This window comes from Syngnathus acus, chromosome 10 (genome assembly GCF_901709675.1).
Source record: "Syngnathus acus chromosome 10, fSynAcu1.2, whole genome shotgun sequence".
NCBI classification, from domain to species: domain Eukaryota; kingdom Metazoa; phylum Chordata; class Actinopteri; order Syngnathiformes; family Syngnathidae; genus Syngnathus; species Syngnathus acus.
In genome coordinates, this window is record NC_051095.1 from 16,311,123 (window position 1) to 16,328,560 (window position 17,438).

General features: G+C 43.5%; 4 protein-coding genes across 9 annotated transcripts in view; all 4 read left to right on the forward strand.

Annotated features, from left to right (window-relative positions):
* Positions 1 to 17,438, forward strand: part of LOC119128674 (protocadherin alpha-C2-like) — a 152,471-nt gene that overhangs the window by 17,586 nt on the left and 117,447 nt on the right. The window contains exon 1 of one of the 6 annotated variants that reach the window (XM_037261358.1): positions 4,228 to 6,853. The exons of 4 other annotated variants lie outside the window; for them this stretch is intronic. In XM_037261358.1, coding sequence (XP_037117253.1) covers positions 4,511 to 6,853 — 2,343 coding nt within the window. In that variant the 5' untranslated portion in view covers positions 4,228 to 4,510. Of the gene's footprint in view, positions 1 to 4,227; positions 6,854 to 10,127; positions 12,828 to 17,438 lie in introns of those variants that run through there. One more of the 6 variants, XM_037261347.1, reaches the window with a different exon arrangement.
* On the forward strand, positions 805 to 3,724 carry LOC119128679 (protocadherin alpha-13-like). Its single transcript, XM_037261366.1, has one exon. The coding sequence runs from the start codon at positions 1,196 to 1,198 to the stop codon at positions 3,662 to 3,664; it is 2,469 nt and encodes an 822-aa protein (XP_037117261.1). The 5' UTR covers positions 805 to 1,195; the 3' UTR covers positions 3,665 to 3,724.
* Positions 6,987 to 10,102, forward strand: LOC119128689 (protocadherin alpha-3-like). The gene has a single exon (XM_037261377.1). It carries the CDS (start codon positions 7,568 to 7,570, stop codon positions 9,932 to 9,934), a length of 2,367 nt encoding a protein of 788 aa, XP_037117272.1. The 5' UTR covers positions 6,987 to 7,567; the 3' UTR covers positions 9,935 to 10,102.
* LOC119128680 (protocadherin alpha-3-like) lies at positions 12,834 to 16,904 on the forward strand. The gene has a single exon (XM_037261367.1). The coding sequence runs from the start codon at positions 14,375 to 14,377 to the stop codon at positions 16,826 to 16,828; it is 2,454 nt and encodes an 817-aa protein (XP_037117262.1). The 5' UTR covers positions 12,834 to 14,374; the 3' UTR covers positions 16,829 to 16,904.

Here is a 17,438-nt window from a genome sequence, read left to right on the forward strand (position 1 = left end):
GCTCTTAGCACATAAATATTCCAAAGCACACCTAATCAGTCCGAGATAAACACTTGTATTAGTTCAGCCGTTGGGGGCTTGGCACGCCCACTCTAGTGATGAGCCAATTTCATGAACTGCAAAAGCTGTATCTTTTTGACCGCATAAGGCCAATTTTGTGCAATTGCTATGTGGAATCCAAGACATAGTATTTTGGAATTAAAACAGGTGTACTTTTGTTTTTTTTACAAACATTAAGTGAGTGTCATACACATGCTTCTCAAACATCATTTGTGTGGCCTTAGAATACATAAGTCATTGTGTGCGTGGAATTTGTAGTGTTTAGGACGTTGTAGTAGTTTTGTGTGCATCTGTAGAGAAATGGAAATAGGGGTCTGCAATTTGACAAGCATTTTGTCAGAGTTGTTTGAATATCACTGGAGTTGTGGCTTCGACAGTTCACGTTCTTTTTATTTTATTTACGGATTAGAAAACCTACCAACCTACCTGTTCAGGTTCCTTACTGCCTGCCTGTCAATTTAGTTTGGTTAATTTGTAAAGCAAGGCTCTCGCTCTCAATGTATATACTGTACTAAATTGTGCTACAGTCTGTCTGATCTGGGGCATTATATTATAGTTTATATGGTGTAACTTTCACGTTTCCGATTTTTTTTCCCACCAAAATAGTCAGTTGTATATTACTGAAGTATTATTATTATTTTAGCGACACTGCATTACAAAAAAAACATTGTGTGTGCATAGCATTTGATGTGTATTGACATTGCGATATTTGTGTGCATGTTGTGCAATAAACCGCCACCAATATTGCCGTTTAGCAAAATTATATTTCTTTTTATGAGTTCTGAATCATTTCATGATTTTATGTTATTGAGAGACTTGGCCTCATTTTATGAAATGAATGTAGTTTTAGCTTTTATTGTTTTGAGAGAATGGGGCTTATTTGTCTTCTCCTCACTGCAGAAAAATGTGTTGCGTGATCAGGTAATATTTGTGGAAATAGTGAAGACGTACTAAAATCAGTTCATATTTGCTACCTCTTGGTGTCGCTATGACATCATGATACCACACACAGCTTTGGTGCTCTTGCGTGTCTTTTGTCTGGATGGCAAAGGAAGCAGAGCAGATCAAATGCTGCAGTGTGTCCGAGCGAACGTGTCTGGTCCCGTAACAGCGTTCTCTTTTGTTTTGGATAACGATGGGGAACGGTACTAACAACTGGGAAAAGGGAAGCCCCTGGTTTGGCTTTTATGTGGCTCTGTTGGTTTTGTTTGGAGAGCATGTTTGGGCTCAGATTAGGTATTCTGTTCCTGAGGAGGTTAAAGACGGAACGGTGGTGGGAAACATTGCCAAGGATCTCGGGTTGGACATCAGCAGCTTGACCGATCGACGGTTCCGCGTGGTGTCTGGATCCAAGGAGGCTATTTTTGAGGTAAATCAGAACAATGGAGCTCTGTACGTGAACAAACATATTGACAGAGAGGAGCTGTGCCAGGGCGGTGCTGCTTGTCTCATGGAGCTCAAAATCCTTGTGGAAAACCCACTTGAAATCCACTACGTGTTGGTGGAAATCGCCGACGTGAACGACCATTCTCCGAGCTTCCCCGAAGCCGAGCAGATGTTCGAAATAGCAGAACACACTTTGCCAGGGAGGAGGTTTCAATTGCACACGGCCCGGGATCCAGACGCGGGCGTCAACTCCATCCGAACGTATACATTGACGCAAAATGATCATTTTGAAGTCAATATTCGGCAAAGCGATGCGGGGAAGGTTCCATTTTTGGTGCTGAAGAAATCTCTGGACCGGGAGCAGAAGGACAAACATTGGTTGCTGGTCACAGCGGTGGATGGAGGTAAACCTCCACTTTCAGGCACTCTAAATGTGTCCATTGTTGTCCTTGACAGCAATGACAATAGACCCATTTTTAGCCAGGATATTTATGAAGTTACAATAGCAGAAAATATTAAAATTGGGACGGCCATATTTCAAATGAATGCAACAGATCCAGATGAAGGAACTAATGGAGAAATTGAATACAATTTTTCAAAAACGTTAAATAGAGACGTTTATGACATTTTTGAACTGGATAAAGGAAGTGGAGAGATTCGTGTGAAAGGAAAAATTGATTATGAAGAAAATGACATTTATGAGCTGGATGTTGATGCATCAGATAAAGGGACACCTCCGCTGACAGGTGAATGCAGAATTATAATGAAGATAAAAGATGTCAATGATAATGCTCCACAAATTGAAGTGACTTCACTGTCAAATAAAGTGCCTGAAGATTCCAAACCCGGTACTGTTATATCCCTCATCAGTGTCACAGATAAAGACTCAGGCGTGAATGCTAAAATTATTTCACAAATAACAAATAATGTACCATTTGAATTAAAGCCATCTTACAAGGAGAACGCGTACTCGGTTGTCACGAAAAAATTTTTGGATCGAGAGGATGTCTCACATTATGAGTTAACAATTAAAGCTATAGATTGTGGTCAGCCTCCTTTATCTGCGTTTAAAACGCTAAACATTCAAGTGGCTGACGTAAATGATAATAGCCCACATTTTGAACAAACCCCACTAGAATTTTATCTTTTAGAAAACAACATTGCAGGAACATCTGTATTCTCCGTAGCTGCAACAGACAAAGACATGGATGAAAATGCTGCCATTTCATATCAAATAACGAGATATGGGAAAACAAATGACATTGCATCTTTCCTGAACATTAATTCTGAGAATGGACAAATTACCGCTTTAAAAAGTTTTGACTTTGAGACATTGAAAAGTTTCCAGTTCCAAGTGGTGGCCACCGATGGTGGGAGTCCTCCCCTGAGCAGCAACGTTACAGTGAAGGTGTTCATTCTGGATCAGAACGACAACACTCCAGTCATCCTTTATCCGGTCAGCTCCAACGGTTCTGCCCAAGGTGTGGAGGAGATTCCCCGCAACATCAAAGCGGGAGACTTGGTGACCAAAGTCCGAGCCTACGACGCCGACATCGGCTATAATGGCTGGTTGCTCTTTTCGCTGCAGCGAGTCAGCGACCACAGTCTGTTTTCTTTGGACCGCTACACGGGCCAGATCAGAACACTTCGCTCCCTGACCGAGACGGACGAGGCCGAGCACTGCCTGCTCATCCTGGTCAAAGACAACGGCAACGTGTCGCTCTCGGCGACGGCTACCGTGACCGTCAAACTCGTGGAGCCCAAAGAGGCTTTTGCAGCTTCTGACGTGAAAAGTGCGGCCACGGTGGACGAGGAGGACAATGTGACTTTTTACCTCATGATCACTTTGGGCTCGGTGTCGCTCCTTTTTGTCATCAGCATCGTGGTGCTGATCGCCATGCAGTGCTCCAAGTCCACCGAGTACACTTCCAAATATCTGCAAGAAACCAATTATGATGGCACGCTATGTCACAGCATCCAGTACAGATCGGGAGACAAACGCTACATGTTAGTTGGACCCCGAATGAGTATCGGCTCCACCATAGTACCGGGCAGCCACGCCAACACTCTGGTGCTCCCTGACAGGAGACACACTTCTGGCGAGGTAAGAGTATTGATTATTTGCTTTTTTTCTTGTTTGACGTCTCACTGCATGTGTGACTTTTTGAGACAAGTGCTAAAGCAAAATGAGCACCCTTTTGCTGGTCTTCTGCATTAACCATCACACATCACACTTTAGGCCCATGCTGGTCATCTGTGTAAACCTCACTTCCTTTTTTCTTTTGCTTAAAAAAAAGAAAATAGAAACGTTTTAGCTGTGTCAAAGTGTATTTTGTCTGTTTTTGTAATTTGCAACTTTAGCTCTTTAACTCAACATTATAATGCTTACATCACTTGGTACCTTTTGACTCTATTTGTGGCTATGTTGGTCCATTAAAAGTAAAGTCTATTTTATTTCCTTGTCATGCATTGAATAATGCAAAGTCGGTAAATTGGGGTGCATTTTATTATTATTATTACTTTTTTATTTTACTAAGGACAATAATTGTAGTTGTTCAGACACTTAAGTAAAAGTAAAAGTGGAAAAACATGTTCCAAAACAATAATTCATCATTGGAAAAATAAAGCAACTTTGATTCAAACGTCATTTAAAGATGATCCTTGATACCATCCTCACAATTTGGTCAGACAATTCCAATTATGAACTGCAGCTGTTTGTAGGCCTATCACGTCTTGAGAAAATACAGTACTTTGTGGATATGCGTGGTGTCTGCTGTCTCTTGCAATAACATTTGCGCTTAGTTTTGGTTGACGGCTGGAAATCATATTTTAGTGGGTTGTGCCTACGAATTACGCCATTCATATTCCCTCCCTCTTGGTGTCACTGTAATATCAGCAAAGGCGAAACGGACGCTGTACCACCCTTGGAACATCCTTTGTTTGATACACCTCAACATTTAGAATCGGTATGTGAACCGGCCGGGCGGGTCTGCCTGTGCTTTTCGCGAGACTTACATTGCAGATTTTTTTTTACAAGGATATCATATTTTAACAGGCTATTTGAATGATGGGGAGCGGAAAAGACTGCACGTACTGGCTGGCTTTTGTTTTGTCTCTGCATTTATATTTGGGAAAACAGGCCTGGGCCGAACTTCGTTACTCCGTTCCAGAGGAGGTGAAAGAGGGAACCGTTGTTGGAAATGTTGCAAAGGATCTTGGCTTGGAAAAATCTTCTTTGGTGGCTCGACAGTTTCGTGTAGTATCTGGATCGAAAGAGACGTTTTTCCGCGTCAGGCCGGAAAATGGTGCGTTGGAGGTCCGCAGGAAAATCGACAGAGAGGCTCTTTGTGACGGCAGCGGCGCGTGCGTCATGGAGCTGAAAATTCTGGTTGAAAACCCGCTGGAAATGCATCACGTTGTCGTGGAAATTACTGACGTGAACGATCACTCCCCGAGCTTCTCTGACAAAGAGCAGGTATTTGAAATAGCCGAACATTCGTCCCCTGGAACGCGTTTCCAGCTGCAAGCAGCCCGTGATCCAGATGCTGGAACGAACTCTGTGCGCACATACACTTTAACGACTAATGAACATTTTGAACTGGATGTAAGCCAAAATGACGAGGAGAAAATACCATTTTTAGTACTGAAAAGACCATTAGACCGAGAACAGAATAGGAAGCATGTGCTGTTGGTTACTGCTGTCGATGGAGGGAAGCCACAAAAATCAAGCATACTTAATGTGACAATTATTGTTCTTGACAGTAATGATAACCGCCCAACTTTTAGTCAAGATACTTATACTGTGGAAATAAAAGAAAACATTCCAATTGGTGTAAGTATTGCAAAGGTAAATGCCACAGATCCCGATGAAGGGACAAATGGTGACATAGAATACAGCCTGGGTAAAACATTAAACAAGGCTCATGACATTTTTGAACTTGATAAGCAAAGTGGACTCATTAAGTTGAAAGGTCCTGTTGATTTTGAGGACTCTGAGATTTATAAACTTGATATTCATGCATCTGATAAAGGGCAGCCTCCTTTAACTGGGAGGTGTCGAGTCATTGTTAAAATTAAAGATGTCAATGATAACCATCCTGAAATAGAAGTCACATCCTTGTCAAATAAAGTGTCTGAAGACTCGAAACCCGGTACAGTCATATCCCTGATTAGTGTGACTGATAAAGACTCAGGTGTGAACGGTAAAATTATTTCACAGATTAGCAATGATGTCCCATTTGAATTAAAACCTTCCTACAAAGAAAACATTTACTCAGTTGTCACTAAGGAATATTTAGATAGAGAGCAAGTGTCATTCTATAAAATAACCATCACATCTACTGACTGTGGTGACCCTCCATTGTCTACCTTACAAACTTTGAATGTTCAAATATCAGATGTGAATGACAATAGGCCACATTTCCCCCAGTATCCTCTTAACTTTTACCTCTCGGAAAATAATCTTGCTGGGCAATCAATACTTTCTGTTAGCGCAACAGATAATGATGTGAATGAAAGTGCAGCTATTTCTTACAGTATTGTTCGAGCAGGGATTGAAAATGATGTCACGTCTTTTCTAAACATCAATTCAGAGAATGGGCAAATCTCCGCATTAAAAAGTTTTGACTTTGAGACACTGAAAAGTTTCCAGTTCCAAGTGGTGGCCACCGATGGTGGGAGTCCTCCACTGAGCAGCAACGTGACAGTGAAAGTGTTCATTCTGGATCAGAACGACAACGCTCCAGTCATCCTGTATCCGGTCAGCTCCAACGGTTCTGCCCAAGGTGTGGAGGAGATTCCCCGCAACATCAAAGCAGGAGACTTGGTGACCAAAGTCCGAGCCTACGACGCCGACATCGGCTATAACGGCTGGTTGCTCTTTTCGCTGCAGCGAGTCAGCGACCACAGTCTGTTTTCTTTGGACCGCTACACGGGCCAGATCAGAACACTTCGCTCCCTGACGGAGACGGACGAGGCCGAGCACCGCCTGCTCATCCTGGTTAAAGACAACGGCAACGTGTCGCTCTCGGCGACAGCTACCGTGACCGTCAAACTCGTGGAGCCCAAAGAGGCTTTTGCGGCTTCCGACGTGAAAAGTGCAGCTACGGTGGACGAGGAGGACAGTGTGACTTTTTACCTGATGATCACTTTGGGCTCGGTGTCGCTCCTTTTCGTCATCAGCATCATTGTGCTGATCGCCATGCAGTGCTCTAAATCCACAGAGTACACTTCCAAATATCTGCAAGAAACCAATTATGATGGCACGCTGTGTCACAGCATCCAGTACAGATCGGGAGAAAAACGCTACATGTTAGTTGGACCTCGAATGAGTATCGGCTCCACCATTGTCCCGGGAAGCCACGCAAACACTCTGGTGCTCCCTGACAGGAGAAACACTTCTGGTGAGGTAAGCAATATTGCTCATGCGTGTACATTTTTGCACCTCACCCCGTTGATGGCTATGCGATATATTCACATTGCAGATGAATGTGTTTTTTCTGTATCTGACACATGCGTGGATGGATGCATTTGGAATCTCATATTATAAACAATGTAGACATGAGCTTGTTTATAATTGTTTTCTGGATGCCCAAAAGTATTGCTCTATTCAAAGAAGGGATTAAACAGAAAATGGGGATTTGACCATGCTGCTCTCCATGGTGCTGAAATTTCAACTTGCTTCTTTCGCAAAACCAAAGGGAACAGTGTCATTCATTTTGTGACAATTTTACACTTCACGAGTATAAATGAAAAGAATGTTGTTGCTTTAGTAGCAAATCAGAGCCATCCCGTAAATAGCTTCAATACGTTTCACTTGGCCATTGCTTCTTGCTATTTTTTTCTGAATTTTCAGTCGCTTGATGAATGAAGTCACATGATACAGGGCATGATCATTTATTATGCGAATACTTATAATGTCCTGTAGATGTCGCTTTGACACCAATAACGCCATGAGATACCAGGCCGTCCTGCTGGCATTGTCTGGAATCGGAAGAGAGCATTCATTTGTTCCGGCATTCTGAGCAGTGCGGTTTGGTTCCGTAATCATAAAGCACACAGCGGTGGGGCTGTGCGATTTTGTTGTTGTCTTGTATTTAGCTTTCATCGTTCTAGAACAACAATGAAAGAAAAACGAGGATGTAAAACGAGGAGCTTTATATTTTTATTTTTTCTACATTCCACTCTGCTGCTGTTTTTCGGGGAGCGGGCTTTGGCAGAGCTACGCTACTCCATTCCAGAGGAAATGGCGACTGGAACTGTTGTGGGCAATGTTGCAAAAGATCTTGGATTGGACAGAAGCTCACTGAGTGACAGGCGTTTCAGGGTGGTGTCAGGAGCCACGGACGCATATTTTGAGGTAAACGCCGACAATGGTGACCTGCAGGTCCGACGCAAAATTGACCGGGAGGAGCTTTGTCAAGGGAGCGGCGCCTGCTCAATTGAACTCAAGGTCCTGGTTGAGAATCCTCTCGAGGTGCATTATGTAGTGGTAGAAATAACCGATGTAAACGACCACAGTCCTATTTTTTCTCAAAAGAAACAGCTTTTTGAAATAGCTGAACATTCGTCTCCAGGAACACGATTCCAGCTGCATGCAGCCCGAGATCCAGATGCTGGAATTAATTCTGTGCGCACATACACGCTGACGTCTAATGAACATTTTGAACTGGACATTGTTCAGAGTGATGATGAAAAAATACCGTTTTTGGTCCTGAAACGGTCATTAGACAGAGAACAGAAAAATAAACACTTCCTATTTGTTACTGCAGTGGATGGGGGCAAACCTACAAAGTCAGGCACGCTCAATGTTTCCATTATTGTGCTTGATATTAATGATAATCGACCCATGTTTAGTCAAGACACGTACAATGTTGAAATATATGAAAACGTGCCAAGTGGTACAATTGTTGCACGAGTCAATGCAACAGATCCAGATGAAGGTACAAACGGTGAAATAGAATACAGCCTCAGCAAGACTTTGGCAAGCAAAGTGTCTGATATTTTTGAAATGGATCGTTTGAGTGGCCAAATTAAGTTGAAAGGCCCTGTGAACTACGAGGAATCAGAGATTTATAAAATAGAAATTGAGGCCTCTGACAAAGGAACACCTCCACTGACAAGCAGGTGTCGTGTGGTTGTAAAAATAAAAGATGTCAATGATAATCCCCCGATAATAGAAGTGACATCATTCTCAAATAAAGTGTCAGAGGATTCAAAGCCTGGTACAGTTATTTCCCTCATTAGCGTTATGGATAAAGATTCTGGTGTGAATGGCAAAATCATTTTGCACATCACCAACAATGTGCCGTTTGAATTGAAACCTTCCTATAAGGAGAACACCTATTCAGTTGTCACAAAGGGATTGTTGGATCGTGAGGAGGTTTCTCATTATGAAATAACAATTAAAGCTACAGATTGTGGAGATCCCCCTCTTTCTAGTTTTAGAACATTTGACATAGAGTTATCTGATGTGAATGACAACAGTCCACGTTTTGAACAAAGCCTGTTAAATTTTTACCTGATAGAAAACAACATTGCCGGAGCATCAGTATTCTCCTTAAAGGCAACTGATAATGATGTAGATGAAAATGCAGTTATTCAATATAAAATAGCTCGAGCCGAGAAGGATAAGCCAGTATCATCCTTTATGAATATAAATTCTGAAAATGGAGACGTTACAGCTTTGAAAAGTTTTGACTTTGAGACACTGAAAAGTTTCCAGTTCCAAGTGGTGGCCACCGATGGTGGGAGTCCTCCCTTGAGCAGCAACGTGACAGTCAAGGTGTTCATTCTGGATCAGAACGACAACGCTCCAGTCATCCTGTATCCGGTCAGCTCCAACGGTTCTGCCCAAGGGATGGAGGAGATTCCCCGCAACATCAAAGCGGGAGATTTGGTGACCAAAGTCCGAGCCTACGATGCCGACATCGGCTATAACGGCTGGTTGCTCTTTTCGCTGCAGCGAGTCAGCGACCACAGTCTGTTTTCTTTGGACCGCTACACGGGCCAGATCAGAACACTTCGCTCCTTGACGGAGACGGACGAGGCCGAGCATCGCCTGCTGGTCCTGGTCAAAGACAACGGCAACGTGTCGCTCTCGGCGACAGCTACCGTGACTGTCAAACTTGTGGAGCCCAAAGAGGCTTTTGCCGCTTCCGACGTGAAAAGTGCGGCCACGATGGACGAGGAGGACAATGTGACTTTTTACCTGATGATCACTTTGGGCTCAGTGTCGCTCCTTTTTATCATCAGCATCGTGGTGCTGATCGCCATGCAGTGCTCCAAGTCCACCGAGTACACTTCCAAATATCTGCAAGAAACCAATTATGATGGCACACTGTGTCACAGCATCCAGTACAGATCGGGAGACAAACGCTACATGTTAGTTGGACCTCGAATGAGTATCGGCTCCACCATAGTACCAGGGAGCCACGCCAACACGCTGGTGCTCCCTGACAGGAGACACACTTCTGGCGAGGTAAGATAGATATAATTTTTTACCTGCTGATTGTTTACAATAAGCGATGCCATTCTTCAGAGTATTTTAAAAATGCTGAATACCAAGTGACCATGGTAAGACTTACATATTGTTCTAAAAAGGACTTTGCATATTGGACTTACATGTTGTTTCAGTTTGCTGCTCTTCATTCATTCGTTCATTCGTTCATTCATTCATTCATTCATTCATTCATTCATTCGTTCGAAATCTTGTTTAATTTCCGATTTTTGGTGGCTGTGTGTTTAATGTGGATGACTGATGAAATTTATTGATCCTACTTTCTGGAGGCGATCACTTGGTGTCAGTATGCGAGCACAAATGTGCGCCGTGAGAATCTCTTTGTCAGAAATGATCCTCCCCTTTGTCGAGTGGGTTTTTGCACAATAGTGCTTGGCGCATTCTGGGCGCACACGGTGGCTATGGTCAGTGCTGTTTGAGGACTTCAAAAATATAATTAGAATATATTTCGTTTGCAAATGTACATTTTTGTCCACACGGGTACCATTGCTTCACCATGATGAAATGTAAAGGACGTGGCTTAACTGGAGGACAAAGGCGACTATTTGCTTTTATTGTTTCCTTCATTTTGTCGTGGAGCAGAGGTTACGCCCAGATCAGATATTCCATTGCGGAAGAGGTGAAAGAAGGAAGTGTTGTGGGGAACATCGCAAAGGATTTGGGGCTCGACAAGGCCACGCTGAAAGAGAGAGGATACCGCATCGTGGAGGGCTCATCAGAGCCGTTTTTTAGCGTCAACAATGGAGACGGGCTTCTGTATGTTGACCGAGTCATCGACAGGGAGAAGGTGTGCGAGCGGAGCAGCGTGTGTGTGATCCAACTCAAAACATTGTTGGAAAACCCGCTGGAAATCCACTACGTGAGCGTAGAGGTGCTGGACATTAACGACCACTCTCCAAGCTTCTCCGTGAACGCGTCACGTCTGGAAATTTCAGAGTCTGCTTTGCCAGGATTGCGCCTTCAGTTGCAAGCTGCACACGACCCCGACGTCGGGCCGTTTTCCATCCAGGAGTATAAACTCAGTGCAAATGACCATTTTCGTTTAGAAGTTAAAGAACGAGGAAAAGATAGTAAAATACCAATTTTAGTGTTGTTCAAGTCGCTCGACAGAGAAACAAAGAGCAAACACAAATTGCTCCTGTCAGCCGTTGACGGAGGAAAACCGAGTAGATCCGGAACCGCTGAAATATGGGTGCATGTTTTGGATGTTAATGATAATATGCCTGTTTTCACTGAAGAAAATTATTCAGTGCTTCTTAATGAAAATGCTCCAATTGGCACAACTGTTATACAAGTAAATGCCACTGATTTAGATGAGGGCATTAATAGTGAAATTATCTATACATTAGGTAATAATGTAAATAGCAGAATACGTGAACTGTTCCGTGTAGATCCTCACACAGGTGTAATTACTGTACAAGATCTGATTGATTCTGAATTAGAAGAGAGCTATGAGATTGACATACAGGCCTCTGATAAAGGATTTGCCCCTTTCCGAACAGAAAAAAGTGTCATGGTAAAAATAGTAGATTTGAATGATAACATACCACAAATCGAGGTGACGTCATTTTCCAGAGCAATAGCAGAAGATTCAAGACCGGGAACCACCGTAGCATTAATTAGTGTTCTTGATAAAGACTCTGGTCTGAATGGAAAAGTCATTTGCTCACTCAGTAAAAACGTTCCCTTCATATTGTCACCTTCGACTCAAGACAACATGTATTCTATAATTACAAAATCGACATTGGATAGAGAACAGCAGTCCATATATGAGGTTACAGTAGTTGCAAGGGATGCAGGTGTGCCGTCTTTGTCCTCTGACAAAAGCATAACTATTGTTGTGTCAGATGTGAATGACAACAGTCCAGAGTTTTCCTCACGCCCTTACACATTTTATGTTACTGAAAACAATCCTCCAAGCCAATCAGTGTTTTCTGTGAGCGCATTTGACCACGATGAAGGCGATAATGCCCTAATTTCATATCATATTTTAAGAGAGGGAAGAGAAAAGGAACACGTTTACTTGCACAGTCTGAATATCAATTCAGAAAATGGACAAATATCAGCTTTGAAAAGTTTTGACTTTGAGACGCTGAAAAGTTTCCAGTTCCAAGTGGTGGCCAGGGATAGTGGGAGTCCTCCTCTGAGCAGCAACATGACAGTGAAGGTGTTCGTTCTGGATCAGAACGACAACGCACCAGTCATCCTGTATCCAGTCAGCTCCAACGGTTCTGCCCAAGGTGTGGAGGAGATTCCCCGTAACATCAAAGCGGGAGACATGGTGACCAAAGTCCGAGCCTACGACGCCGACATCGGCTATAATGGCTGGTTGCTCTTTTCGCTGCAGCGAGTCAGCGACCACAGTCTGTTTTCTTTGGACCGCTACACGGGCCAGATCAGAACGCTTCGCTCCTTGACGGAGACGGACGAGGCAGAGCATCGCCTGCTCGTCCTGGTCAAAGACAATGGCAACGTGTCGCTCTCTGCGACAGCTACCGTGACCGTCAAACTTGTGGAGCCCAAAGAGGCTTTTGCGGCTTCCGACGTGAAAAGTGCGGCCACGGTGGACGAGGAGGACAGCGTGACTTTTTACCTCATGATCACTTTGGGCGCGGTGTCGCTCCTATTCGTCATCAGCATCGTGGTGCTGATCGCCATGCAGTGCTCCAAATCCACCGAGTACACTTCCAAATATCTGCAAGAAACCAATTATGATGGCACGCTATGTCACAGCATCCAGTACAGATCGGGAGACAAACGCTACATGTTAGTTGGACCTAGAATGAGTATCGGCTCCACCATAGTACCAGGCAGCCACGCCAACACGCTGGTGCTCCCTGACAGGAGACACACTTCTGGCGAGGTAAGACAGTTTTTCTAAGAATTTTAGTCTCCTGCAACATTTACTGCTGTGGTTAGTTCATGTGTTGAATAGTTGTAGTTTAGATTGGTTCAACACAGTGATTGTCATAAGTGTTGTTTGGGAGATGGGATAAATGACCTTTTTTTTCTTCTATCTTTTGACTTACATTTTATTACATTTGATCAAGCTTGTCTCTTGTTAATAGGAATGTAAAAATGGATAGCAGTGAAAGCAAGAAAGCAATACTAGGAACATCACTGCTAATAGGCTTATTGACCACACCATGATCTAAACTTACCTGGAAGTATGTTATCCCCCAACACGAAGTCTCACACATTATTTTTAAATTTCAAGATAATAATAATATCTAAATGTTGAGCAAATCGTGTTATTGTTGTGGTTTGAAGTATGCTTAAAGAACGTGAGGCAGTAAGAATTACATTTTGTTGCTGCATTTTGCTTCTCGCCATTATAGATTGGGATGGCTCGGTACTGGACATACATTATACCATCTATAATGAAGTAGATTTAACATTATTGGGTCACCACATTACAAGAATGCAGAAAACACAAAGATGAGGGAACAAAAAGTGGTTTCTGTCGATCAAGCCCACTTCCACCGCAGTGTTGCTGTCCATGGTGCTGGAAACATCTAGTCTTATATCCACAGATTTTATGCGGTACAAATAAGAGAACATCTCATATTGGCATAAGTTTACAGTGCAATAATTCAGTATTGTGCAATAATTCAGTATTGTTAATTGCGTCACTTCTGTTATGCTTTTAGTCTCGTATATTTTCACTTAAAATTATGCAGTGTCGTATGTTTGTGTGCTGACTAGGATCACGTGTGGATCAGACTATTTGGCGTACATATTTGTTGGATTTATCATAAATGTTAAAGCGTGGTTTCTACGCCTGGTGTGCTATGCTGTGATGGCTAGTGGTTTGTCTTCTCTCTGTATCTCATGCATAGCCTGCAAGATTGTGGATATTCATGGTATAGCTACTGATCACAAATTCTTCAAGGAGGGATATGAGTGAATAAGCAGTTATATTTGTAAGCTATCAAAAGGACATTAATTTTCCTTCAACAAAATACAAAATATCTCTCTTGCTGTCTTGGTATTCCATCAGATTGCAAGTTAATCCACATTATTTAGTCATAGTAGTTTGATAACAGTCTACTTTTTATATAAATCTGTGGAGCTCAATACTCCAAACGTTTGTCAGCATTTGCAAGAGTTTGGCGTTTTCGGAGGTAAATTAAAAGTGTTTTCCCACACATTCACTAGGAGGCAGTATGTTACCATATAAGGCATTTAACGTTGATGCGCGCAGATTGAGTCCGCCCATTCACTATTCAGTTTGGTGGTTATACAGCATTCAGCTGGCACGTTTGGACTAACCCACGGAGATCATTTTACGATTGTTAATATCCCTGCATTCCTTTTCATTTTAAAAACGAAAGAAGGGCCCTGATGATGCCATTATTTTTTCGGGCTGTAATGACGAAAATATTCTAGAAAAACGGGGACATTTTGGACATGTTTGGATTTCTAATTTGGCCGCACAGCATGGAACAAAGAGGACGGGAACGTCGGCCTTTGCTCGGAGTCTTGGCGCTGTTTTTATTCGTCCGTTCTGCTTCCGCACAGTTCAGATATTCCATATCCGAGGAGCTCAATGAGGGGACTTTTGTTGGGAATGTTGCGAAGGATTTAGGAATAGAGCTGGCTTCAATAAAGCAGAGGGGATTCCGCATTATGTCCAGCTCGAGTGAACGCCTTTTCAAGGTAAATGAGAACGACGGGGCCCTTTACGCAAACCGCAAAATTGACCGAGAGGAGGTTTGTAAGGAGAGCAGTGCGTGCCTGATTAATATTAAAACCGTACTTGACAACCCAATGGAGGTGCATTATATCACAGTGGAAATAATAGATATAAACGACCACTCCCCCACGTTCCCGGAGAAGACAAAACGACTGGAAATAAGCGAGTCCGCTTTACCGGGTGCTAAATATCAGCTGCAAAATGCATATGACCCGGACGGCGGTGTAAACTCCGTGCAACAGTACAAAATCAGCCAAAACGATCACTTCCGCTTGGAGGTAAAAGATCGAGGGCGAGACGGCAAAACGCCAATTTTGCAGTTGCAAAGGCAGCTTGACAGAGAGAGCAAACGCAACCATAAACTGGTGCTGACAGCCATTGATGGGGGTACACCCCCCAAAACAGGCTCTGTTGAAATCCTCATCGATGTTCTGGACGTGAATGACAACATGCCGGTGTTCACGAAAGAGACTTATTCTGCAACGCTGCAAGAGAACGCCCCCCTGGGTACGACTGTCATTCAAGTTAACGCGACAGACTCTGATTTTGGCTCCAACGGGGAAGTTTTTTATTCGTTCGGAAGTGACGTCAAAGATAAAATTAGGCAATTATTTAACATTGATCCTGTCACTGGGGAGATTATTGTGAAAGGTAACGTTGATTTTGAGGAGCAAGACAGTTATGATATTGACATCCAGGCATCAGATAAAGGAAGTATTCCATTCAAAACGGATAAAAGTGTAATCATTAAAATTATTGACGTGAATGATAATCGTCCAGAGATAGAAGTGACGTCTTTGTCTCGTGCAGTGTCTGAGGACTCTCGACCCGGGACAACTGTAGCTCTCATCAGTGTTACAGATTTAGACTCCGGCCTTAACGGTAAAATAATAAGTCATGTTTCGGAAGAGTCTCCTTTTATGTTGACTGCATCGATGCAGGATAACATGTATGCTGTTGTTACTAAGTCCCAGCTTGACAGGGAACAAAAACAGGCATATGATATAACAATAATTGCTAAAGACTCGGGTCAACCAGCTCTAACCTCCAAGCAGATTATCAGTGTTTTTGTTTCAGACACTAATGATAACAGCCCGGAATTTTTATTGAGTCCATACACTTTCTACATTAGTGAAAATAACAAACCAGGGGATTCAGTCTTTTCTGTAAAAGCGTTTGATCGTGACGAAGGGGAAAACGCCCAAATATCTTATCACATTCTGAGAAACATAGCAAGGGAAAATGGGCACACATCATTTCTGAATATCAATTCTGAAACGGGAGAAATTCTGGCACTAAAAAGTTTTGACTTTGAGACGCTGAAAAGCTTCCAGTTCCAAGTGGTGGCCACGGATGGTGGAAGTCCTCCCCTGAGCAGCAACGTGACAGTGAAGGTGTTCATTCTGGATCAGAATGACAACGCTCCAGTCATCCTGTATCCGGTCAGCTCCAACGGTTCTGCCCAAGGTGTGGAGGAGATTCCCCGCAACATCAAAGCGGGAGACTTGGTGACCAAAGTCCGGGCCTACGACGCCGACATCGGCTATAATGGCTGGTTGCTCTTTTCGCTGCAGCGAGTCAGCGACCACAGTCTGTTTTCTTTGGACCGCTACACGGGCCAGATCAGAACACTTCGCTCCCTGACCGAGACGGACGAGGCCGAGCACCGCCTGCTCATCCTGGTCAAAGACAACGGCAACGTGTCGCTCTCGGCGACGGCTACGGTGACCGTCAAACTCGTGGAGCCGAAAGAGGCTTTTGCGGCTTCCGACGTGAAAAGTGTGGCCACGGTGGACGAGGTGGACAATGTGACTTTTTACCTCATGATCACTTTGGGGTCGGTGTCGCTCCTTTTCGTCATCAGCATCATCGTGCTGATCGCCATGCAGTGCTCCAAATCCACCGAGTACACTTCCAAATATCTGCAAGAAACCAATTATGATGGCACGCTGTGTCACAGCATCCAGTATAGATCGGGAGACAAACGCTATATGTTAGTTGGACCCCGAATGAGTATTGGCTCCACCATAGTACCGGGCAGCCACGCCAACACGCTGGTGCTCCCTGACAGGAGAAACACTTCCGGGGAGGTAAGAATCATTAACGTATTACATTTTATTATGACTATGAGAGAATATGCCACATTAAAACAAAAGTTGGTTGATTGAATTGTAACCCAAATAACATTTTCTGACATTGCATGCGGTGGCTGGGTGGTGCACTGGTTAGCGCATCCAACTCACAGTTCAGAGGTTGCGAGTTCGATTTCACTTTCTGTATGGACATTGCATGTTCTCCCCGGGCCTCTGTGGATTTTCTGGTTTCCTTCTACATCCCCAAAACATGCTTGATAAGCTGATTGATCACTCCAAATTGCCCATAGGTGTGAGTGTGTGTGCAAATGTTTGTTTGTCTCTGGGTGCCCTGCGATTGGCTGGAAACTGCTTCAGGGTGTCCCCTGCCTACCGCCTGATGACTGCTGGGAAAAGCTCTAGCCTGCCCATGAGCCGTGGGGTCGAGCGGTATAGGAGATGGATGGATGGACATTGCATGCCAAAGTTGTGACATTTTGATCCTGATTAGCATGTTCAAGTTGTGGTGGAATTCAAAGGACGTAAATAGTAAGTAGTGTTGGTTAAACGCTCAGAGGGAGTGGTGCTGTCCGTGGTGCTGAAGCCATACCATTGCTGAAGTCCTGCTTGTGCTTAGTGATTTTGCATTTGTTTGCAAAGAATAATACTGACTTAACTTGTGAGTCCTTTATTTACAGTGTAGTAC

Excerpts from the sequence above, each read along its gene's own strand:
- LOC119128680 (XM_037261367.1), top strand. The coding sequence starts at position 14,375 with ATGTTTGGATTTCTAATTTGGCCGCACAGCATGGAACAAAGAGGACGG.
- LOC119128679 (XM_037261366.1), top strand. The coding sequence starts at position 1,196 with ATGGGGAACGGTACTAACAACTGGGAAAAGGGAAGCCCCTGGTTTGGC.
- LOC119128689 (XM_037261377.1), top strand. The coding sequence starts at position 7,568 with ATGAAAGAAAAACGAGGATGTAAAACGAGGAGCTTTATATTTTTATTT.